The 24,833-nt window shown below is 38.0% G+C and overlaps 3 protein-coding genes and 1 long non-coding RNA gene across 11 annotated transcripts in view; all 4 read right to left on the reverse strand.

Moving 5' to 3' along the window:
* LOC106907965 (uncharacterized) overlaps window positions 1-10,222 on the reverse strand; it is a 63,394-nt gene extending 53,172 nt beyond the window's left edge. The window contains exon 1 of the long non-coding RNA XR_015766142.1: window positions 9,830-10,222. This is a non-coding gene — a long non-coding RNA (uncharacterized LOC106907965). The remainder of the gene's footprint in view (window positions 1-9,829) is intronic.
* Window positions 1-17,268, reverse strand: part of LOC148154204 (CD276 antigen-like) — a 116,028-nt gene extending 98,760 nt beyond the window's left edge. For 4 of the 8 annotated variants that reach the window (XR_015766140.1, XR_015766141.1, XR_015766138.1 and 1 more), the window contains exon 1: window positions 13,059-17,268. The gene's annotated coding sequence lies outside the window, so the exon portion shown is untranslated. The remainder of the gene's footprint in view (window positions 1-13,058) is intronic. The other 4 variants (XM_088015776.1, XM_088015773.1, XM_088015777.1 and 1 more) reach the window with 3 other exon arrangements.
* On the reverse strand, window positions 104-6,124 carry LOC148154210 (uncharacterized). Its single transcript, XM_088015770.1, has 2 exons — window positions 6,025-6,124; window positions 104-4,240 (listed from the first exon to the last, which is right to left on the reverse strand). Exons 1-2 carry the CDS (start codon window positions 6,086-6,088, stop codon window positions 2,820-2,822), a joined length of 1,485 nt encoding a protein of 494 aa, XP_087871896.1. The 5' UTR covers window positions 6,089-6,124; the 3' UTR covers window positions 104-2,819.
* Window positions 17,269-17,496: 228 nt separating the features above from the next.
* Window positions 17,497-24,239, reverse strand: LOC106907973 (uncharacterized). Its single transcript, XM_088015756.1, has 2 exons — window positions 23,740-24,239; window positions 17,497-19,765 (listed from the first exon to the last, which is right to left on the reverse strand). Exons 1-2 carry the CDS (start codon window positions 23,813-23,815, stop codon window positions 17,640-17,642), a joined length of 2,202 nt encoding a protein of 733 aa, XP_087871882.1. The 5' UTR covers window positions 23,816-24,239; the 3' UTR covers window positions 17,497-17,639.
* Window positions 24,240-24,833: the final 594 nt, after the last annotated feature.

The following is a 24,833-nucleotide window of genomic DNA, read 5'->3' on the forward strand; positions in this document are numbered from 1 at the left end:
AGACAGTTGCTTGGGAGAAATTGTGAGAAAAAATATTCAAGAAGCAGGAACTTTTACGTTGGTCCCAAGCCTCTACTGAACTGAAAAAAGACAAAGACCATCATTATGGTTAAAAAACTTTATCATATTAGAATAATATAGAAACAGTTTTATCTAGTCACATTTCTATCTGAAATTGAATCTATATCACCAATACATTTTCTAACAGCCTAAAAATAAAAACCTTCTCAAACAAATACTATTACAGATAAAACAAAAGTCACATGAATAAAAGAAATATAACTTTAAAATCAATGCAGATGTTTTAACATAAAAGGGAAAACATCTCAGGTTTCATCATAGCAGAAAATCGTAGAAACGTCTGCATTGTTGCCATCACATAATCAATACTATTTTCTCCCTGAATAAAAAACTCAAGAGAAAGTAATAAAAAAGTAAAGTACCATATTTTCCACACTTCACTGAATGGCCTATTTTAAAACTTTTTTCATATATAAAGTGCACCACATTATAAGGCGCATAGAATAGATGCTACAGTAGAGGCTGGAGTTATGTTATGCATCCACTAGATGGAGCTGCACTAAAGGGAATGTCAACAAAACAGTCTGACTCCGAGAGCCTTCCTGGGCCGGATGATGGTCACCCTTCTCCATTCGCTCACAGCATGTTGGAGGAGAACGTGGTGCTAAATGACCTGCAGACGACCTGATTCTAGACGGCTGGTAGGTAGATAGATCAGTCAGACTTTATTAACAAACCAGCTATCCCAGCATGCACCGCGCGCTTCTTCTTCTACGTACGAAAATGAAGTCGGCGGCTGCTCACCGTAGCTGCTAGACCTGTTGTGGCTCAATATTGGTCCATATATAATGCGCACCGGATTATAAGGCGCACCGTCGGCTTTTGAGGAAATTGAAGGTTTTTAGGTGCGCCTTATTGTGTTTTGACAAAAACATCTGAGTTTTCATCATAACTTAGCAAATGTAGAAACGTCCTTATTGTTGCCATCATAAAATCAACAGTATTTTCTCCCTGAATCAAAAACTCAAGAGAATGCAATGGAAAAAGTAAAGTAAATATAGACTGACATTTAGGATAAAATTTGTCTAAATATACCTATGCCAACAGTTCACATAGTTTCACATAGCTAACATGCATCCTCTGACCAAAATAAATAAAACAAAGTACAAGTACAAGGAATAGACATACAATAGCAGCTTTACAAGCTCAAATCTGAAAACATTCAGATCCATTGTTACTTCAAGAGATAAACAGACTATTAATATCTCATTAGATTAGAAATTAAAAAAATATATATATGCATGCATAAGTTTGTAAGTTCTTAATATCTCACTTAAAAACCATTTTAAATGAAAAGACAAAACTGACCGTATAAAGTGTAAGTTTAGCATTTAGATAAACGTTCTATTTTAAATGCTTTTCTTCTCCAAGATGCTACATTATAGAAATGCTACCCAGCTGTAATTACTCTGCTTCCAAACTGTGAGATATTGCAGGCACGTGCAGAGGGGGTCAGGTGGGCTTGAGCACCTGCCCCTTTTGCTCCTTTGGTTTGTTGTTGTGGTTTTTTTGTACAACAAAATAAACCCTCCGGTCACCTTGTTACCTTTGACCTTTTGCCCGTGACGAATGATGCAGTTGCCTCTCGCGCAGTGAGATTAGGCGGCTAACTGGAGCTCAACGTAGTGAACGTTCCAGATTATAGAACAGTTTTTGGTGAATTAAATAAAAAAAATGTTTTTGGTGAATAAAGTGGAGTAGACTTGCTACTTGTCAGATGACGGAAAACGTTGAAGTATCATTTCTGCTTCACCACGGAGTCAAAGTTTAAGCAGAGAGGTAATGAAATACAACAGACACTGACAGGCCTCTGCGTCTGCCTTTCTCTGAAGAACTACTGAGCGGGAGGAGACAGCCAGGTGAGGAAAAACTGTTCTTATCTATTGATTCACTATTTTTATCATACAGACGTTAGGCTGTTCTTGTGCTATTAGCTAGCTGCTAGCTAACGACTTTGCTAGCAAAGCAAGATAACTAAAAAGCTTCTTCCCTGTGTATGAGGCACATCGGTCATTCTTCAGTGTCCCTTATGCCATAGGGGGCACATTGCCCGTGCAAAACTGATCATCTCCAGTTTTGCACGGGCTGCATAATGTAAATTGCATTTATTCTGGCGTTAAGTAAATGTATCTTGGAGGAGAATAGCACTTAAATAAAAGTCCAACAAGGATATTCATTTAGAATTAAAAATAAACTCAGCCTGAACTACCACGATAGATACAATGTATATAATAAAAGTGTGTCATTAATGAAGGGGAAAAAAACTCAACCCAGACGTTAAGTAAGTTTAGGGTCTGGTTCGCAGAATGTAGTTGTATGCTCTATCAGTGCTTCTGAATTCCAGTCCTCAGGCCCCCCTGCTCTGCATATTTTAGATGTGCCTCTATTCCAGAACAGCTGATTCAAATGATTGCACAACCATCAGGTACTGCAGAAGGCTGTTAATCACCCACAGATACAATCCAGGTGTGTAGCAGAAGGTAAACACCTAAAACATGCAGGGCAGGGGGGGCGTGAGGACCGGAATTGAGAAACACTGCTCTATATAGAGATTTTCCTTGGCTTAGATTGTACATCTCACAATTTTGTAATTTATCATTGTTTATTAAACTCTGAAAGCTGTGTGGCTTTGTTAATATTTTGTCTAGAATGCGGTTAGATGTGCCCTTGTTTTTTGAGTGGTCTCTGCACGGCCCTGAGTTATTGTGTTTTGGTACTTGAGGGTCAGATTATGCTGCTCATCCTGTATGAGTCTTCATGTGTTTAGTTAAACTGCTCTGATGACTGAAGCCTTTTCCACAGGTCCCACATAAGAAAAGCTTCACATTTGAATGTGTATGTATGTGGCCAAATAAACTGCTTTTGTGTTTGTAACTTTTTCCACAGGTCCCACATGAGAAAGGCCTCTCATCTGTATGAATCCTCATGTGACGAGTTAAAGAACTTTTTTGACAGAACCTTTTCCCACAGGTCCCACATGAGAAAGGCTTCTCATCTGTATGGATCCTCATGTGACTGTATAAACAATTTCTGTATCTGAAACTTTTCCCACATCTTGCACATTTGAAAGGCATCTCACCTGTGTGAATTCTCATGTGACCAGTTAGAATGTCTTTTTGACAGAAACCTTTTCCACAAGTCCCACATAAGAAAGTCTTCTGAACTCTGTGAATTGCCATGTGTCTATTTAAATCTGATTTCCTGATAAATTTTTTTTCACAGCGCGTACATGAGAAAAGCCTCTCACCTGTGTGAATCCTCATGTGAACAACTAACTGAGACTTCCATAGGAAACTTTTTCCACAAGTCACACATGAAAAAGGTTTCTCTTCTGTGTGACATCTTATGTGAGAAAGTAACTCAGCTTTGGTTATGAAACTTTTTCCACAAGTCACACATGAAAAAGGCTTCTCTCCTGTGTGAATCTTCATGTGACGAAGTAAATAAGCTTTGGTTATGAAACTTTTTCCACAAGTCACACATGAAAAAGGTTTCTCTCCTGTGTGACGTCTTATGTGAGAAAGTAACTCAGCTTTGGTTATGAAACCTTTTCCACAAGTTTCACATGAAAAAGGCCTCTCACCTGTGTGAATCTTCATGTGACGAAATAAGTTTGATTTCCTTTTGAAACTTTTTTCACAAGTTGAACATGTAAACAGTTTCTTGTCAGTGTGAGTTCTCATGTGTGTTGTCAAGGAACTGCTGTGAGAAAAAGCTTCACCACAGATTTTACAAGAATATTGTTTTTGGTCTGGATGAGCTGTCTTGTGTGTTTTCTGTTTTGCACTCTCAGTTTTACCTTTCTGCTGTTTGGTTCTCTGATATCTCTGACGTTTCTGTTTTTCATCTTTCTTTTTTCCTGAGTCCTCAGATTTGCTTCCTTCCTGATCCTGATTCTTATCTTCAGAAGAACCTGAAGAGATGAGTTGGTTCCTCTGTGGTTCTGTTTCTTTGTTAATTCTCTGTACAGTAGAAGGATTCACCAAAGTGTCATCAGCCTCCAGTTTCAGCACAAGCTGTTCTTCATCCTGCCTGATGCAGAGTGGCTTCTCTTCCTCTTTGAACTGTTGATGTTCTGGTTCTTCTTCTTCTAAAGTGGAGTTCCCTTCCTGGTTGCTGAGCTCATTGAGAACCCCGTCCTCTTTACATTGATGGAGATCTGGACAAAAACACAAAACAAAAACTTTTAATTTTGAGTCAAATAATTAACTTTTAACTTTAATCCCTTGATGCATCTATGCAGCTTTTTCTTGGATTATTCTAAAATTAGAAATTTTTATGTATGAAAATCAGTCAAAACATTATTGACATTCTCTGTTTTCTGGCATAAAGCAAATAAAAGATTTTGGTAATTCTAAGTTCAGGTCCAATTTATCTTCTGACCATAAGGAAAAATGTGCTTGTATTTTTTAACCACTTTAACTCACTAACTATATTGAGAAAATAACAAAACTGTTTATTCTGATCAGAATGAACATACGGTACTTTGAGATCGCTGTGCACTGCAACCTCAACTCCACCTCCAAACCGGTCGATCAGTTCTGCATGTGACCACCAGGCATATTATGTTCAATCAGGCTCAGCTTATCTCCACTGAGAAGCAGGATTTCCCCCAGAGTATCACCTTTACCTGCCCGGCTAAGCTTAGCTTGTTTACGTTTTTTAGGGGGAATGGAGAAAAAGAAAAATTGCTTTTTGTTTTTCCATTGTTAATAAACCTCACTGCAAGCGTCTCTGTTATGTTTTATGGAGGTTTCAATTCCAGATATCTACAGTTAATATCTACAGGAACATTTGTTGACGCTCAAGGATATCGAACAAAATAAATTAAAAGATATGTTAGGAAAAATCATCGTCATAAAGAATCACCAAGACAAAAATCCCAATAATTTGTCTCTTTACATGTTTTACTTGCTCACCAGCCAGCAGTGAATGCAGTGAGTTACAGTCTGCAGCTCAAAACTCTGACCAAGACAAGAACTCGTCTCATTTACTTGTAACATGTTTATATGCTGGTTTCCCAGCTCTGCAAACCCCATAGACAGAACAATGGTGTCATGTTCCAAACAAAGTGAAAGGCATGTTGGATCCATCCACGCTGATAATGCGATAGCTGTTGCGTGTGCTGTTGTAAAAATAAGAGACAGTGACGCCCTGCTTGCTGGAGAACCCAGTTCTTCTTGGTGCTGGGATCGATTTGGAGCACGTGGGCCCTGGTGGTGTAGATCGGCTGCTCCCTGTCTATTCAGAGTCTTGCAGGCGACTTTATTCAGGAAACTTTAAAATTTGCTCATCATAAACTCCTCCTGACCTCTTTGAATTAGCCAACAGAAACGGAATAATTTATTTGTAAGTTAGCAGTGAATAAATAACTACACTACACTCTAAACAAAGTGAACAAATATATTATATTCCAAACATTGTTGGCTGCTGAGCTTGAGAAGTGAAAGGGATGAGTGCGCTTGATTCTTTCTGAGGTGCGTGCCGGTTGGGTGGAGATGGTGAATACATTCAAAATGTACCATTTACTGCTAACTTACAAATAAATTATTCCATTTCTATTGGCTAATAAAAAGAGGTCAGGAGGAGTTTATGATGAGGAAATGTTAAAGTTCCCCTGAATAAAGTCTTTGGTTCAGGGAGGGGCCACAGGAAGGGGGGGAGGGGTTTAATATCAATTAATCCATCAAACTCCAATTAAAATTTGACAAAAAGTTGTCTATATACTCTCTTGCATAGTTGTATGCTCTATATAGAGATTTTCCTTAGCTTTGATTATATATGTCACATTTTTGTAATTTATCATTGTTTATTAAACTCTGAAAGCTGTGTGGCTTTGTTCATATTCTGTCCTAAAATGTGGTTTGATGTGCCCTTTTTTTGAGCACCTGCCCCTTTAGTGGTCTCTGCACGGCCCTGGTAAAACGGGAAGGTGTTTCGTACCTATCCGGTGTAAGATGATCTTGGGTGTCCGGGTGAAATCCAGCAGTCTGCGCTGATCCTCCATCTTTTCCTCTATCTTGTTGCTGATTTCCTCCAACTCTGTGAATGATATTCAGCAGGAGTTAGCAGCTCGTTGATAAACTCTCTCTGAGGCGGAACTGAAGACATTTTTAAAGCAAATAGTCACATATTTACCTAAAACTAGTGTTAAATTTTAGAGGAATAAAATGTTAAGCTTCTTTGCTAGTTGTTTTCCTCTAGTCTCCTGAATTCAGGGTTCCGCATGTAGACAGTGGAAACCACAGAGAACAACCAGTCGGCATTCAACTCCAGACATATCTAGAGTTTTATTCAGACAATTAAATGCATAGAAAACACAGATCAGCATCACACCCAACCATAAAACAGACATTAATTATCTGAGAAAAGTAGAAAAATGAACAAAAGTAAGAGAAAAAGCAACTGCCCAGCTGCTCGTGCGGCTGCAAACAAAGCAATCCGGCTTGCTCCTGTGAAGTGGAGACTTTAAGAGGTGTCGTCCTAATTTTAGCATATGCATTGTAGGTGTGTCCTCTCCTTCTAAACCTCTAAGCAGTTTCAAATTACTTGGAAAGCATGAGAGGCCTATTCAAAACCAAAGATAAAGAGAAAGAGAGAGCAAAGGTCAGAGAGCAGAGAGAGTAAAGGTCACTCTCAAAACAGGACGTTCTCATGCCAGTAACATCTGGAATCTCTCCCAGTTCCTTCCTTTCTAAACATTTGAACAAAGACCCTATAGTTGCCAGAAAGAGATTTATTTTTCACCTAGATCTTGCTTGTTTTTTCAAGATTTTAGTGTTTTTCTTACCTCATAGAAAACACCAAAGAATTTGACCTAGTAGTAAACAGACATGTTGTCTCTCCCATCCTGTTTGAGAACTGCCGAGCACAGCACATCTGTTTCCGCTCATTAGGGGAAGACAGTCTCTACTGAAGGCCCTCTTCCAAAACCCTGTTTGTGATTTTATGTAAGTTAAGAAAATCAGTCATTTTGAATTGAATCATTATCTACTCAAAGTATTCATGCTCTAATATTTCACATGCACCAAGGTTAACTGTTGCTAAAATTAATAAAATCAAACTTACGTCCCCAACTACATATAGTTAAGTTTAAAAACTAGCATATTTTAAATGTATTTTCCTACCACTAGCGATGTGTTTCTGTGCCGAGGCTTCGGTACGAGTGTCGAGTAAACCAGGAGGATTTTTAGGAAACGTGTATTGAAGCGTTTGTTCCTGGAGCAGGATGTGACGTTTGAAGGCGCGCGAGCGGTCCGTACCACGTGACTGATTCCGGAACAGGTTCTTCTGTTTCCTTCCGGGTAAATATGGCGCTGAAACATTGCTGTTTCATCCATAGACATAATATAAGGATAGACGCCTCATGGACCGCTCTCGCCTATTGTCGCTGACGAGATTTAGGGCGGCCATCTTGGAGCGGTACTCCACTCCGCTCAGCCTTATGTGTTTAACAGGCACAATGACGTATCAGCGGATTTAATCGATCATAACACGCTTTTTTGTTACTGGAAACCATATTCAAACATCTATCAAAGCAACATTTATAAACAATTGTATTTTTTAAGTATGTTTTTAATACATAGTTCATCATATTTAAATATGCTTAGTGGCTATAACAATAGCCACTAAAGCTAACACACGGTCCAAAATCCGATGTGAGATTCATCCGTGCTGCAGTGAATCCGTCTCTCTTTATAGATATCTCCCTCTTCTTCCTTACATCGTGTCTTTAGGAAACTTTCAAAACAAAAACGGAAGATTTAGGATGTATCTTACTTTTGACAGAGTGAAAGATCAAGATCAAGAAAAAAAATAAACAAAAAAAACTTGTAAACCACACAGTCAGCATGCAATGAGTTGTTGCTCAACTTTTTCTAAAACATGCAAAACATCATTTCTGGTGTAAATTCACACACATTTAGCACTTGTTTGACAGAATTCAGCGTTCACTGTTATCTGCATTTTTTAAGTAGATTTAGGATGTATCTTACTTTTGTCAGAGTGAAAGAATATAAATAATAGTCTTTACCACCTGTGTAAACTTTGCCGGTGAATGTTATAACACATAAGTTTTATAATATGTGTTATATTGTTTCATTTCTAATATAGGCCCTTGTGTCAGATAATCTAAGTCAATGTTAGAGAATAATAAATGTTTTTAGATTTACGGAATCTCAGTTAGCCTTCATAGCGGGGCTGAACCCGTATTACACCAAGCACTGTAGCTAATATTAGCTGGTATCTCGCCGGTGGACATAAATACAGTAAAGTAATATTCTAATCACAATATATACACAATAATATGTCCATCTTACTTGTGAAATGTTGTCTGTGGAGCCCTCACATCAATAATCCATCGATCAGAACAACAATATCCCTCAGTGCTGAGGCATTTTCTGCTGTTTTGCTTGAGCAAAGTAGGAGGGTATACCGCTCCAAGATGGCCGCCGTATTTCCTGCGCCGGAGCGGTCCATGAGGCGTCTATGCTTATATTATGTCTATGGTTTCATCCCTGTTACATTTACTTGTTTTAGGATTTTACAGGGCTCGTCAGACAACTTTAGCTCACAACAAACAGCAGCAGTTAATTAAAAACTGCCTGACTCGTTATTGTTTTTACAAGGAAAAGTTTCAGTTCTGAAAATATTTTCGAAAACGGCTTTAATTAAAACTCCTTTACAGAATCACTGGCTTATTATGGCACTAAATAGGATAAGTAGTTCACAGGAGACTGCTTTATTTGTAAATGTTTTAAAAAAGAAAAAATATATATACCATGTTGTCACATGTCAGGGTTCATATAAAAAAAATAACGTCACATTTTTTTAAATGCAGTTGAAGTTCAAATTTAATCTGAAAAAGAAAATATATTTATCTTTTTTTAACCAAGGATTTACTAGAAATAAATCTCATAGCGAGAAATTTTCCACCTTATAACAACAGTCTCGCTAAAACAAGAAAGCTTCTTGTTTCCTCTACTTCATATCTAAAAAATACCATGAAGTGTTTCAGTTTTACTGTTACAATATTTTGCTATTTCAAAGATACATAATTTTGGTTTTAATCAGATATTAATCTCATTTAAAAATATTTTAAAAAACATTGTTATAACAGGGGTTTTCTTATTTAAACTGGTTTTATGTTGCATGTTTTCCATTAATTGATGAATGACTCACACTCCTGTTCATCACCAGATCAGTTTGTTTTTAGGTTCTCATATCAAAGGTAAACCTCTCAGGAAGTAAACCTGGCTCTGTGCTGCATCAAAAATAATCCAGAAGATGATCAAAGAGAGAAAATGTGTAACATTTGAGATGTGGCTACAGAGCTGAAAATGTCACATTTCTTCATTGTGACTAAAATGTTATTATTTTTCTATTTTTAAGGAGGTTTAGACTGAAATCTCAAACATAAATGACAGTATAGTTTTAAAAAGTATATATTTTAGCATGTCTACACTTTCACAGAAAGAACATAAAAACTCCATGAGATTCATAACTCAAGCATTTCATTTTAAAAACAGCTGCTTTGTCAGAAACACAGCAAACATCTGGCAGAAGATGCTTTTAATTTTTGGCTTATATGCAGACACAGTTCAAACAGTGCTGGGACCATAAATGTAATGTGTTCACATCAAAAGTTTCCTAAAATATATCTGTTGAACTGCTTTACATTTTATCACATCACAATTAGCAGATTTTTTCACAGATGCTGAATGTTTTAGAGGAGCTGAAATCTGCCTACCAGATACGACCAGCTCAGCTGCTGCAGAGCCGAAGTTTTCGTCCGTCTTCATTTCACACACGTACAGACCAGAGTCTTCAGTCCTCAGTCTGGACACATGGAGTCTGGTCCGTCCCTCTGGCAGGACGTCTTTGTCACTTTGGACCCGTCCTGCAAACTTTGCATCCTGAGACATCGGCACCTCGACTCCGTCGTGTTCATGAGACAAAACTGACAATTTGTCATCGGTGATCAGAGTATAAATTATAAACTTGGACTCCGGTTTCCTCCCACAGTCTAATACACGACTGTCAGGTTGATTGGTCAGTATAAATTCTCTGTGGGTGTGTGCATGGTGGTGCTGTCTGTCTCTGTGTTGCCCTGCGACCCGTCCAGGGTGACCCCGCCTCTCAACTATTCCTTACACCATTTCCAGTACAGAGCTACTCCTGCTGCTCCTGCTGCTGCCAACACCAGGAAAACATAGAGAGCCATCCATCTTTCATTCACAGTTGGACTCTCAGGTTGTTTGTCACCAGCTAATGGAAAGAAGAATTTAAGAAAAAAGAGACGATCATTCATAGAAATTCAATCCATCCTTTAACTGGCAGAAAAACTGATTTTCTTGGTGCATTTTCTTAAAAACATAATTGCTATTAAATAATTACCTTCACATAAATAGTGTACAACATTTTTTCAATATTTTGAGCAAAATAACAACACTGCTGTATATTACACAAATACACACTAATATTTTTTTCTGCTGCGTTTTAGAGATAAAACAGTTCAAAACTACTTAGTAATCTCACCTCTGACTATTAGCTGACATGCAGCAGAGCCATAGCCACAATCTGTCTGGATTTCACACAGATACAGACCAGAGTCATTGATCCTCAGCTTGGACACGTGGAGTTTAATCCGTCCGTCTTTAAGGAGTTCTTTGTCACTCTGGACTCGTCCTGCAAACTGTTTGTCCTGAGACTGCGACACCTCGACTCCACCATGCTCATGGAACAAGACGGACACTTTTTTGTTTTCGGTTATTAATGTGAAGATCATGAACTCGAAGCTCAAGCAGGAGTCTGGTTGGGTGGTGAAGGTCCACTCCAGAGTGATGCTGTGGTTCTCCTCTGCCTCATAGCTGCTCTGGGTCACATTCACTACAAATGTTGCTGCTGAGGAGACAGAGAGGGAAAGAGAGGAGCAGACACACTGAGAACTGGAACATGGGAGTCTTTCAGCTCCATCTAGAGAGCTTTCTGTCACAAAGACAAGATGGAGACTGACCACAGAGACATGAGCTGAGGATGAGGAGCAGCAGGGAGATCATCTTCATCCTGAGAGAGGAAGAGGAGGAGGAGAGGCAGCAGGACTTTGACGGACGTCCACAGCATCTGATCCTGATCATATTTCACTTCATTAACAGTCTGGTGAAAACCTGCAGCTTGTCTATAACTGAGAACATCAAACATGTTGGATCAAAGACAGAAAACATTTTGTCAAAGTGAACCTTCATCTGGAGAAGCTTGACCTGAACTCTGCTTCAGAGGCAGTATTATGTGTTTTCTTTAGTTGTTTTAAAAATTCTGTATATATCAAATATTATTTAAAAGAAATTTTACTTCCTGATTTCACACATTAACATTGGGGCTCTGTCTCTTTAAAAACTCCTGCTGTTTCTGAAACTGCCATCAGGAAGTCATTAACACATGGCTCTTCAATAAGTAACGATTTTACCAGCGTTGCACTGAGAAGCAGCTCTTATAATGAGCTCAGCAGATGTGCAGTTCTGCCAGGTGTTTGCTAATTGGTGCTGGCTAGTCTGAAGGAGCTGAGAGGGGGATTATAGGAGGGTTACTATAGTTTGGAAGCTGCAGGTGTAACAGAGGAGGTGATGAGCTTTTGGTCCATCCAGGTGTTTTGAACAGGGTGGAAAATGTTTTTCTCCAGTTCCAAACTAGTGCAGACGTAACATCAGGGAGAACCCAACAAAGGTAATCTGGAGCAGACGGGTGTAATCCAGCTTTTTTTTCCCCAAGGTGTCTTAAATAGAAAAAATTAATATAGAGGATATAGTTTTTTGTCTTGCTTTTCTTATGTTTTGTTTATTTTTTAGTTTTAAAATGTGTGTAATATATATTTAGCATCCTGATCCTCACTCCATACCAGCACATGGCGGTTATGCACATCTAAACTTTGCTTGCCAACCACCATATACAGTAGAGGAAGAAGAGAAAAGATGAAGAACAAGAAGAATGTAATCAAACGAGGAACTGGAGAAAAAGCACAAGCAGAGCAAAGATGATGAGATAGAAAAAAAAGCTGTGCTAAGGGACAGGCTGAAGGAAAAAGGAAATGGATCTAAAAAAAAATAAAGAGGGGAAATCCTGAAACAAGAACAGCAACGTAAAGAAACAATAATCAAAAGGAACCTAATCCTAAATGCGCCTCCACAGCTGAATCAAATTAATTCCCTCATCAGCATTTAATCATCTCTGCTTTTCCTTTGACTTATGTGGGTTGGAGAAGAAAAGCAATCAAAGAAGACCCTGCCAGCCTGCCCAGGAGGGTCCATATGGGGAAAAGGAGGGCAGACCAGATGGGTCCCATATGGGTTTGTCCACGGGTTCCACGGTGGCCCCACATGGGTTTTCCCATTTAGGGCCCACGTAGGCTGTGGCCCTACATGGGCAAACCCATATGGGACCCATCTGGTCTGCCCTCCTTTTCCCCATATGGGGCCCACCTGGGCATGCTGGCAGGCAGAAGCATTTCTGAAATAACCAAACAGCTCTGTGTCCTTTGTTCTGTTCCTGAAAGACCAAACCGTTTGCATTCCTTCACTCGCTGAAACCAAACGTCAATGAAACATCCACTTTGCATGAAAGTCTCTTTGTTTACATCAACTTTTAAGTGAATGTGTTAATAAATACATGAAAGAGTGAGTTTTCACTGATTAGAGGACGAAATAATAAAGCTCATTTGAAAAGTTCATGCAAACATTTTACTGATTTAACCAGAATTTATTTGGATTTAATTTTCATAAAACTGATGAAGTGAAACTATTTTTTGAAGCTTTATTTAGTCATTCTGTGTAAAACCAGGTGTAATGTTGATCAAAATGATTGCTAAAGCAAACAATCTTCATAAAATCAGCAAAACAAAATGCAGCAAAAATGCCCAAAAGACAAGAATTTAACATAGAAATATAAAAGCAGAATTTTAGTTACATGAAATAAAACAAGCAGACCTGCTCAGAAATGTTTCCGTCTCCTGGAGTCCAGATTAACTCAGAGCTCCTTCCAGGTGCAGAGCTTTTGTGACACTGACTGAAAATCAGGACAGTCAGGTTTGACAAACTCTTTCCTCTCATCACTCTCATAATCTGTCATGCATGTTTCTATGGCTGATGAAAGTTTCAGACAGTGGATCCTTTATCTGACAGGATTTATATCAGACTGTGTTCTAAAATCAAATATTTGCTCCACCAAATGACACTCGGCATGTTAAAAATGTCTCGTTAAATGTGGAAACATGTAAAGACGACACTACTTCACAGCTTTCTTTGATCTCCTGGTTCTCATTCTCGGTTCAGAATCTGTCCTAAAAATAAATGTCCATCATGCTGTTGGCAAATTTCTTTATAACTGAACATCTTTGATCTGCTTGATCCTTGCAGAGCTGAAGCAATGGTTCGTCTCTGTCGTACCAACTTTAAAACAACCACAGGTGAAACAAAGGCCCGGACATAACTGTGATATGGTATGGGTTATCATATCCCCGCTGTTTCTTTTTCTTAATGGAAGATGCAGGATCGATGCGCCTACCCTTCATGTGATCCCATGAGGACCTTTCTGAGAGATATCAATTACTGAAATGGATCTTAAATGTTTGTCGAGACACTAATCCTTTCTTCTTTGTTGTTGTATTATGCACATAGGCGTAACTTCCTGAAGGACTGGTACCTTGTTGTTCTAATCCCCACAGTTACAACCACTATAGTTAAGTGTAAGTATGAATTTACACTATTGGAAAGTTAAAGATGGTTATTAAAACAAATCAAGACACTGTTTATGTCTGCTTTATTTGGGCCAACATTGGAGGGTTCTGGACTTTACACAAATATTATTCTCAACATTCTCACCGAAACTCCAGATTCTCACAGAGAGCACAGCACATTTTTACTCAAATCTGTCCATGTATGAGGCGTTCTCCACCAGTCCAGTTCCTTCTTTTGTTGACCCATATCTTTTGGGTTGCATTTTGCTGACATGTTGTCAGTTTGCTGAATTTTCCACAGCTGGGACTTTTCAACATTTGGTTGGTTACATGCTTTACAATAGTTTAGTGATCGTTATTCCAAATCTCTCCAAATCTGAATTCCTTCCTCTCTCTAGGTCAGAGAGAGCCAGTCCATTTGACACAGTAACAATCACCTGTTAGGGCCTTTGCCAGTTTTGCTTATACAAATGACTCAAAGTCATATGGAGAGAAATGTTGACAGCACAAATGTAGATCCTTCAGAAGTTTTGTTCGGATCTGGTGTTCTGTCAGATGAGCATACTCTGTCAGACTGCCATTCTTACTGTGGTTCCAGTACAGAATGGACCATTAAGCATCATCAACTCATCAAGCGAAAAATGTTGACCTCTATGGATGAAAAATATAACAAAAGATGAACATTGTTGAAGTAATTATGAGGTTTGGTGTACAGCAAACAGCAATTTTTTAGTTCACAGGAAAATTATCACATATTTAGGCAGGTTCAACTAATCATGTATCTTTTTAAGAGACACTAATTAGATAATTAATATCTCCCTAGACAAAAACATAAAAAAATGTCACTTAAAACCCCTTCTACATAAAAAGATAAAACTGACAGAATAAAGCGAGTTAAGCATTTTAGATAAATGTCCCATTTTAGATGCCTTCTTCTTTAAGCTGCTATGCTATAAAAATGTGATCCAGATGTAATTACTCTGCTTCCAAACAGTGAGTTACTGAAAATCTTGGTACTTGAGGTTCCGAGTATGCCGGTCCAACATGTATGAGCTCCCATGTTAAGTTAACTGGCAATTTAGAAGGAAGCCTTTTCCACAGGCTGCACATAAGAAACACCAAGTGTATGAGTCCTCATGTGGATAGATAAATGGTCTTTTCGACTAAAACCTTTTCCACAAGTTCTACATGAGAAAGGTTTCTCACCTGTATGAGTCCTCATGTGAGCAGGTAAACTGCTTTTATGATGGAAACCTTTTCCACAAGTTCTACATGAGAAAGGTTTCTCACCTGTATGAGTCCTCATGTGAGCAGGTAAACTGCTTTTATGATGGAAACTTTTTCCACAAGTTCTACATGAGAAAGGTTTCTCATCTGTATGAATCCTCATGTGACGAGTTAAACTCCATTGATGAGGGAATTTTTTTCCACAACTCCCACATGAGAAATTCTTCTCATCTGTATGAATCCAGGTGTGACTAACTAAATAGCTTTTTTGACAAAAACCTTTTCCACAAGTCCCACATGAGAATGGTTTCTCACCTGTATGAGTCCTCATGTGACCAATTAAATTGCTTTGTTGACGGAAACTTTTTCCACAAGTGCTACATGAGAAAGGCTTCTCATCTGTATGAATCCTTCTGTGATTAGTTAAATAGATTTTTAGATAGAAACGTTTTCCACAAGTCCCACATGAAAAAGGTTTCTCACCTGTATGAGATCTCATGTGACTCATTAAATAGATTTTTTGATAAAAACTTTTTCCGCAAGTACTACATGAGAAAGGATTCTCATTTGTATGAGTCCTCATGTGACCAGTTATATTGGAAACTTTTTCCACAGGTCACACATGAGAAAGGCTTTTCACCTGTGTGAGTCATCATGTGACGAAGTCAGTGAAATCTGCGTGAAATCTGCGTGTGAAACTTTTTTCACAGGTTGAACATGTGAAAGGATTCTCATTTGTATGAGTCCTCATGTGATCAGTTAAACTGCTTTTATACTGTTTTGATTAGCATGACAGCCTTGTGACCAATCAAATGTGAGAATATGGGACCGTACCATTATGTGAAAACATACAGGGGGAAAAACGCAACAGTAAGGTTAGTCCATCCCCTCATCAATACTTTGGTGAGGAGCAGTGTGTTACAAAAATCCATGAATATATCCAACACCTGGAATAAAAGCAGCATCTGGCTGAATATTAAATATATTTAATGATGAATTATTATTTATGGGTATGTTTGGTAGATTTGCTTGCAGTGCTTTGTTCTTGTTAAAAATGTAAAAGTTTGATTAAAATGTTGTACAAAAGGAAGGATGTTTGCTTTCGCAACAGAACAAATACATAAAATTAAGGAAGTACAAGGCTTTTCACGTAGGGAGCAATTAAAAAAAGATTTATCATACAAGACATTCCTATTTGTCCAACTATGTTAATATATGGGGCTGCAGATGATCATAAATAAAGAGCCGGCTCTCTGAACAGGGAAAACCGCCTGAAAGATTCCCTTGAAATATTTGAATATTTAATCATATTCTGAGGAATTTTAAGAGCAAGAGCAAAAGAGAAGTAAAACTAGTTTAAACAGATGTTAGAGAGAAATTATGAATTCATAAAGAAAATGGAAGAGACGAGAAGTAGGTACTGGTAGACCTTTTACATGGGTCCCATCCTCTACTAAACTGAAAAAAGAAAAAGACCATCATTAAGGTAAACAAACTTTATTATCCAAGAATTATATAGAAACAGCTTTTTGCTACAAACATCTTAATGTGAAATTTAAGCTATAGCAACAATACGTTTTCTAATATTCTAAATAATAAAAAAACCTTCTCAAACAAATACCCACATGAAAAAAGACAAATGGATAAAAAAATAACTTTTCAGCTTAGAGTAAATTCAACAAGAATAAAGTCAATGCAGATGTTTTAACAAAAGAGGAAAACATCTCAGGTTTCATCATAACTTAGAAAAACATAGCAATAGCTGCATTGTTGCCATCATAAAATCAACTGTATTTCCCACATGAAACAGAAACTCAAGAGAAAATAAACAAAATATATTGAATTTTAGAATTAAAAAAGAAATATTCTCAATGGGCATTTAATTTGTAACTCCAAACATACATCTTCTAAGCAAAATTATTTAAGTAGAACAAATAACTACAAAATAGAAGACATACAAAAACATCAAACCTTGATAAGTCTAAATCTGAAAGCAATCAAATCCACTGTTCCTTTAAGATGAAATTAATACAATTAACTTCACTTGGGAAAAAAACATTTTAAAAATGCATCCATAAGTTCTTAAAACACTTCTTATCTCACGTAAAGACCCTTTCAAATGGAAAGACACAAATAACAGACCAAAGTAAATGCAGTATTATGGTTAAACCTATTTGAAATGCTATTTTCTCTAAACTGCTACATTGTAAGAATGTCATCCAGCCGTAATTACTCTGCTGTCAAACGGCTAGTTTCTGAGAATCCTGTCATACTTGTATGGGTTTTCATATGAACATTTAACATGCACTGTTGACGGAAACTTTTTCCACATGTTTCACATGAGAAAGGCTTCACACCTGTATGAGCCATCATGTGAGAATCTAAAGCTGATTTATAAAGGAAAGCTTTTCCGCAAGTACCACATGAGTAACGCTTTTCATCTGTATGAGTTCTCATGTGAGAAGTTAACCTGTGTTTTATACGGAAACCTTTTCCACAGGTCCCACACGAGAAAGGCTTCTCACCTGTATGAGCCATCTTGTGATAATCTAAAGCTGCTTTATAATGGAAACCTTTTCCGCAAGTACCGCATGACAAAGGCTTTTCACCTGTGTGTCCTCATGTGATAAGATAAACCTTTTCTGGTCTTGTAATTCTTTCCACAGGACTTACATGAGAAAGGCTTTTCATCTGTATGAATTTCCATGTGAAAATTTAAACAGTCCTTTGAATGGAAACTTTTTCCACAGGTCCCACATGAGAAGGGTTTCTCACCTGTCTGAGTCATCATGTGATCAGTTAACCTGAATTTTTGACGGAAACCTTTTCCACAGGTTCCACATGAGAAGGGTTTCTCACCTGTATGAGTCATCATGTGATCAGTTAACCTGAATTTTTGACGGAAACCTTTTCCACAGGTTCCACATGAGAAGGGCTTCTCACCTGTATGAGTCATCATGTGATCAGTTAACCTGGATTTTTGACGGAAACCTTTTCCACAGGTTCCACATGAGAAGGGCTTCTCACCTGTATGAGTCATCATGTGAGCAGGTAAACTCCTTTTATAACGGAAACTTTTTCCACAAGTTCTACATGAGAAAGGTTTCTCATCTGTATGAATCCTCATGTGACAAGTTAAACTCCTTTGATGACGGAATTTTTTTCCACAACTCCCACATGAGAAATTCTTCTCATCTGTATGAATCCAGGTGTGACTAACTAAATAGCTTCTTTGATGAAAACTTTTTCCACAGGTCCCACATGAGAATATTTTTTCACTTGTATGAGTCCTCATGTGAGTAGTTAAATTGCTTTTTTGACAAAAACCTTTTCCACAAGTCCCACATGAGAATGGTTTCTCACCTGTATGAGTCCTCATGTGCCTCATTAAATAGATTTTTTGACAGAAACTTTTTCCGCAAGTACTACATGAGAAAGGATTCTCATTTGTATGAGTCCTCATGTGACCAGTTAAACTGCTTTTATATTGGAAACTTTTTCCACAGGTCACACATGAGAAAGGCTTTTCACTTGTGTGAGTCATCATGTGACGAAGTAAGTAAAATTTGCGTGTGAAACTTTTTTCACAGGTTGAACATGGGAAAGGATTCTCATTTGTATGAGTCCTCATGTGACCAGTTAAACTGCTTTTATATTGGAAACTTTTTCCACAGGTCACACATGAGAAAGGCTTTTCACCTGTGTGAGTAATCATGTGACGAAGTAAGTGAAATTTGCGTGTGAAACTTTTTTCACAGGTTGAACATGTGAAAGGATTCTCATTTGTATGAGTCCTCATGTGATCAGTTAAACTGCTTTTATATTTGAAACTTTTTCCACAGGTCACACATGAGAAAGGCTTTTCACCTGTGTGAGTCATCATGTGACGAAGTAAGTAAAATTTACGTGTGAAACTTTTTTCACAGGTTGAACATGTGAAAGGCTTTTCACCTGTGTGAGTCATCATGTGACGAAGTAAGAGAAATTTGCGTGTGAAACTTTTTTCACAGGTTGAACATGTGAAAGGCTTTTCACCTGTGTGAGTCATCATGTGACGAAGTAAGAGAAATTCGCGTGTGAAACTTTTTTCACAGGTTGAACATGTGAAAGGCTTCTTGACAGTATGAGTTCTCATGTGTGTGAACAAGAAAGTGCCTTGAGAAAAGGCTTTACAGATTTTCCAAGAATATAGATTTTGTTCTGGGTGAGCTTTCTTGTATGCGTTTTGTTTTGAACTTCCCGTTTTATCTTTCTGCCATCCGTTTTTCTGAAAACTCTGTTTTTGTTCCTCATCTCTCTTTTTTGTTGGATCTTCAGAATTGCTTCTTTCCTGAACCTGGTTTTTAGCTTCAGTAGAACCATGAGAGATGAGTTGGTTCCTCTCTGGTTCCGTTTCCTTGTGGATTCTTTGCACTTTAGGAGGATTCACCAAAATGTCATCAGTCTCCTGTTTCAGCACAAGATGCTCTTCATCCTGACTGATGCAGATTTGCTTCTCTTCCTCTTTGAACTGTTGATGTTCTGGTTCTTCTTGCTCCTGTTTTATCTGTAGAGGTTCTGGTTCCTGTTTTACCTGCAGAGGTTCTGGTTCCTGTTTTATCTGCAGAGGTTCTGGTTCCTGTTTTATCTGCACAGGTTCTGGTTCCTCTTCTTTTAAAGTGGAGTTGCCCTCCTGGTTGCTGAGCTCATTGAGATCCCCGTCCTCTTTACACACACAACAATGTTGGTGATCTGGACCAAAACAAAAACAAACACTTAATTTTGAGTCAAACTATGAACCCTTTAGTTTAAATCTAAACGGCGCTCCTCAACTCCAACTCCATTTAGGTACCGGCAATGACGCTATTCCCACTTAGGAAAAGGAGAGAATGGATGCTGATCATGGAAAATATCCTTTCCAGAATTTTTTTTTTTTTTTTTTTTACAAAAACAACACTACTCTGTTAAAGTTTAATAATTTTATTTTACAATGGTACCCATTTTACGTATGTTAAAGCAAATAAAACGCTTTAAATTTTCCTATAGTTTTCATAATTTTTCTCAAAAGCCTGATTAAAATGCATTATTTATGCGAATTCAAAAAAGCCTGACTCATGGCTATTATTTTTTGGTGACTAATTTACTGCAGACATGACTCGAATGGTTTGTTCATAACCCTAATTTTTAGAAATTTGCAAAGGTAAAGATTCTAAAGTACAATTTAAACGATGCAATTGTTTCCTGTTAGAAAGTGGTGCTGCAAACTCTGGCATTGTTAGTTTCTACACCTCCTGACTTTAGCTGGAGCTGCGGAAGAGGAGATCCACTTTCCTCCTCTGAATTCAATAAGTTTTTTAAAATTAACTCCCTTGTAACCAACTACCTTCGAAACACAAAAATAACGTTTATCTTTCTATTTGAACGGTTGGAGCAACAGTGAAGGACTCAGATTTTAGACATTTTAATGCTGGACAAGCTAAATTGTGTTAAAGTTAAAGGACACCAGAAGTTAGTGAGGATGAATAAAGACAATAAAAAAATGTGTCCATCGTGGCGCAGTGTGTACTGTATAAATGGATCAGGAGAGAAACACAGCAAACCCATCAGAACCATATGAACTTGACATCAGCGTCTCTTCATCCCTCAATCATCTCCTCAGGCTGATATGGTTCAGAACATTTTGCTATGAGTAAGTTTCTTATTGTGCTTTAACTGGTTTGATTATTTGGTTATTTAATGTATAACAATGTCAGCCAAAATAATACAAATAGATTAACAGTAAATACATAAATACTTCCTTCTTTAAAAGGTTTGTTAGGGTTTTCTGTAGGTTTTATTTTGAAATGTTGATATATTTTATGAATAATTATTCAGTGGTCATTTAATGTCTTGTTAATGCACCAGACCTGCAGCCTTGGGGGCCAACAGGGCACCAAAGAAGTTATACTAAATAAATGTCTTGTGTTAATACTGAGTGGTGGATCATTTTTTATCCATGATCCGGTGTTGCCACGTTGGGAAAGGCCATACTAATCTGGATAACTGGATTCTGAGATGCTCCAGTAGATTTTAGGGTAGTTGGAAAAAATATTATACCTGCCCTAATGAAAAATTATTCAGGCCAAATCTCCTTGAGGAAATGTAAACAAGCTCCTCTCCCAACTGATATCCATGGAATCACATGGCTGGACTCAAGGACCTTCTTTGACTGTAACATCTCATCAAGCACAAACTGAGCAAGCTGTTCGAAGTCATGGACAAATTTTGCACGCACTCCTCATACTTACAGATACACTCCTTTACGTCTACATCCTCCCTCTGTGTTATTTTCAGACCCTGTTAGCTTATTTTGTTAGAAACTGTGGAGTACTGCCTATTTAACCCAGAAAAGGATTATTATTATTTTTGTTATTATTAATATCAGAAATTGTGGAGTCTGCACTATTTAGATCAATATTATACAGCCCAGAAATGGAATCAGAATTAGAATAACTACAAACTTAGAATCCAGAAACTCTCGACAGCAACAGACAGTACTTAGTTTTATATTACTTTTAACCCAGAAAAGGACTTAATTTAGAGCAATACTACATCAACATCACTTAGAGACTGTGAAGTTCTCAGTTTTAACCAGAAAAGGAATTAATTAGTCACTCTTTAGCTTATCTTATCAGAAACTGTATTTAGTATTTAGATGCAGAGACCAGAAGCCCAGAGGAAACTTCTGGATCAACATTGTTTTCCAGACTCCTGTTCTCCCAACCCAGAAATGAAATTAGACCAGAGGAAACTTAGCAACCCTGAACAGGAGCTCCTAGCTTACGTACTTTAGATCAATATTAGATTGACTTTCTTCTTTTGCTCTTTCCTTTGGTTTATTTTGTTTGCATTTCCTTTTAATTCATGTAAAGCACTTTGAATTGCCTTGTAGCTAAAAATGTGCTATATGAATAAAATTACCTTCACAATTTTACTTTAACAATGAATTAAAGTTTATAGTGCTGCACTTTTAGCTGCTGTATAGTATCACACTTTCCATCTGCCAGGGATCTGCAATCTGGATCTCTGGAGACAAAATAGGCTCTTTGGCTCACTTAATATATCAAATGATGAAATATTGCTCTGTTTTTCCCCCCCACTCGTTTTCAAATGTTGCCATGGAAAAACACTGACTACCTTGGCCCTCGTGGTAAATCTGGTCTAGAACCAGCCTCCAAACCTAACTTCTTATTTCTATAAATATTTTTGTAATACTCTTTACAGTACCAGAATATTCACATAACTTTTATAGTTTTGGCTGTCTGAGGACACATTTTGACTATTAAATCAGGTGTTATTATCAGTTACTCACTACTTCAGTAGTTTACCAAATACTTTTTACACTTGCTCAAGTAAACGTGTTTTTAAGGTATACTACTCTGATTGGAGTACAGTTTTGGGGTACTCTAACCCATAGACATAATATAAGCATAGACGCCTCATGGACTACTCCGGCGCAGGAAATACGGCGGCCATCTTGGAGCGGTATACCCTCCTACTTTGCTCAATCAAAACAGCAGAAGATGCCTCAGCACTGAGGGATATTGTTGTTCTGGTCGATGGATTATTGATTTGAGGGCTCCACAGACAACATTTCACAAGTAAGATGGACATATTATTGTGTATATATTGTGATTAGAATATATTATTTTACTGTATTTATGTCCACCGGCGAGATACCAGCTAACATTAGCTACAGTGCTTGGTGTAATACGGGTTCAGCCCCGCTATGAAGGCTAACTGAGATTCCGTAAATCTAAAAAAATTAATTATTCTCTAACATTGACTTAGATTATCTGACACAAGGGCCTATATTAGAAATGAAACAATATAACACATATTATAAAACTTATATTATGTGTTATAACATTCACCGGCAAAGTTTACACAGGTGGTAACGGATTCACTGCAGCACGGATGAATCTCACATCGGATTTTCGACTCGTCGGCTGAAAATCATATATATATATATATATATATATATATATATATATATAATTCAGTATTAATCATTATTTATTTGTGCCATTATTAATCTTTATTTATTAGTGTTTGTATAGATAGGTAAATATGTATTGATATTACTAAATAATTTATTAAATAAATTATGAACGGCTGTGTGCTTTGTAATATGCTCTTCATACATGGATATCAGAATATTCCATTCCTATTCTATTGTTATAGCCACTAAGCATATTTAAATATGATGAACTATGTATTAAAAACATACTTAAATAATACAATTGTTTATAAATGTTGCTTTGATAGATGTTTCAATATGGTTTACAGTAACAAAAAAGTGTGTTATGATCGATTAAATCCGCTGATACGCCATTGTGCCTGTTAAACACATAAGGCTGACTGGAGTGGAGTACCGCTCCAAGATGGCCGCCCTAAATCTCGTCAGCGACAATAGGCGAGAGCGGTCCATGAGGCGTCTATCCTTATATTATGTCTATGCTCTAACCAACTTTGCATGAATGGTTGCCCTATGGACTACATTTTAAAAACAAAAACCACCGCCACAAAATAATGTCTATCACTGCAGTGGACGTCCCACAACATGAGAGCAGAGCGACGCGCCGTGTTGATTTATGAAAGGTGGCAACCCTATTTAATCTGTCGCCCAGTTTTTCTCCCCTTTTTTGCGCTTCATATCATCAGTAAAACGTGAAGGTGTTTCGTACCTATGCGGTGCAAGATGATCTTCGGTATCCGGGTAAAATCCAGCAGTCTGCGCTGATCCTCCATCTTTTCCTCCATCTTGACGTTGATTTCTTCCAACTCTGTGAATGTTTCTTCAGCAGGAGTTAACAGCTCGTTGATAAACTCTCTCTGAGGCGGAACTGAAGACGTTTTACAGCAAATACTCACATATTTACCTAAAACTAGCGATGTGCTTTCTGTGCCAAAGCTTCGGGGTGTGTGTCGAGGAAACCAGGAGGATATTTAGGCTTTTGTTCATGGAGCAGGATGTGACGTTTGAAGCCACGTCAGCAAGCCGTACCACGTGACTGAGTCAGAACCTGTACCGCTTTTCTACCGGCTCGTTTCGGCTCAGCTCGGCTCACTTTCGGAGCTTTTCCGCCTACTATTTTTCTGTTCTGGCCCCGCTTTTTGGGTCCTGCTTCGGAGCCGACCCTGGTTTGCTGGATGACGCAAGCTTCGCTCCTGTTCACTGATTGGCCGAGGGCGTGGGCAGACGAGCAGGTGAGCTAAGGATGACTTTGTATTAAACTGCTATAAAACTTGTAATACAGTGCCGAATATGCACTAATGTTAGTCAGGGTGTTGGAAATAATTTAATCTGCCCCTGCAGAACATTGTGGTTCTTCCTGCAGCTTCTGAGTTGTAGGATGTCTCATCAGTGTCCCTCTTTCTGACTGCTGGTCAGTGTTTACCTTCAGGATGTCCAGAGACCTTCACGTTATTTTCACGGAAACCATACAAACTACAGTGTGTACAAATAATTTGTGGAGTAAGTATAAAAAAGAGACTTTATTCATTGAGAGACAACAGCTTTTATTTTTCTTCTTTTGTTGCCTCCACCCGCTCCATGGAGCTCTACCATCTCTGCTGGTCGCTGCTTCCTCCTGCAGGAGATCCAGTTGTTGTTCTGACAGAATTTGTTTTAAGGTTCTTGTGCTGGCATACAGAGCATTACATCCTCCTGACTATCTCTGTCAACTGTTAACTAAATATTCTGCTGCCCGTGGTCTTCGTTCTGGAAGTCTGAATATAATTGCATGGTCCAGTCTGGGCCCACAGGCCTCAAGTTGTT

This window comes from Poecilia mexicana, unplaced genomic scaffold (genome assembly GCF_051168715.1).
Source record: "Poecilia mexicana isolate PSO_F unplaced genomic scaffold, ASM5116871v1 scaffold_18, whole genome shotgun sequence".
NCBI classification, from domain to species: Eukaryota; Metazoa; Chordata; class Actinopteri; order Cyprinodontiformes; family Poeciliidae; genus Poecilia; species Poecilia mexicana.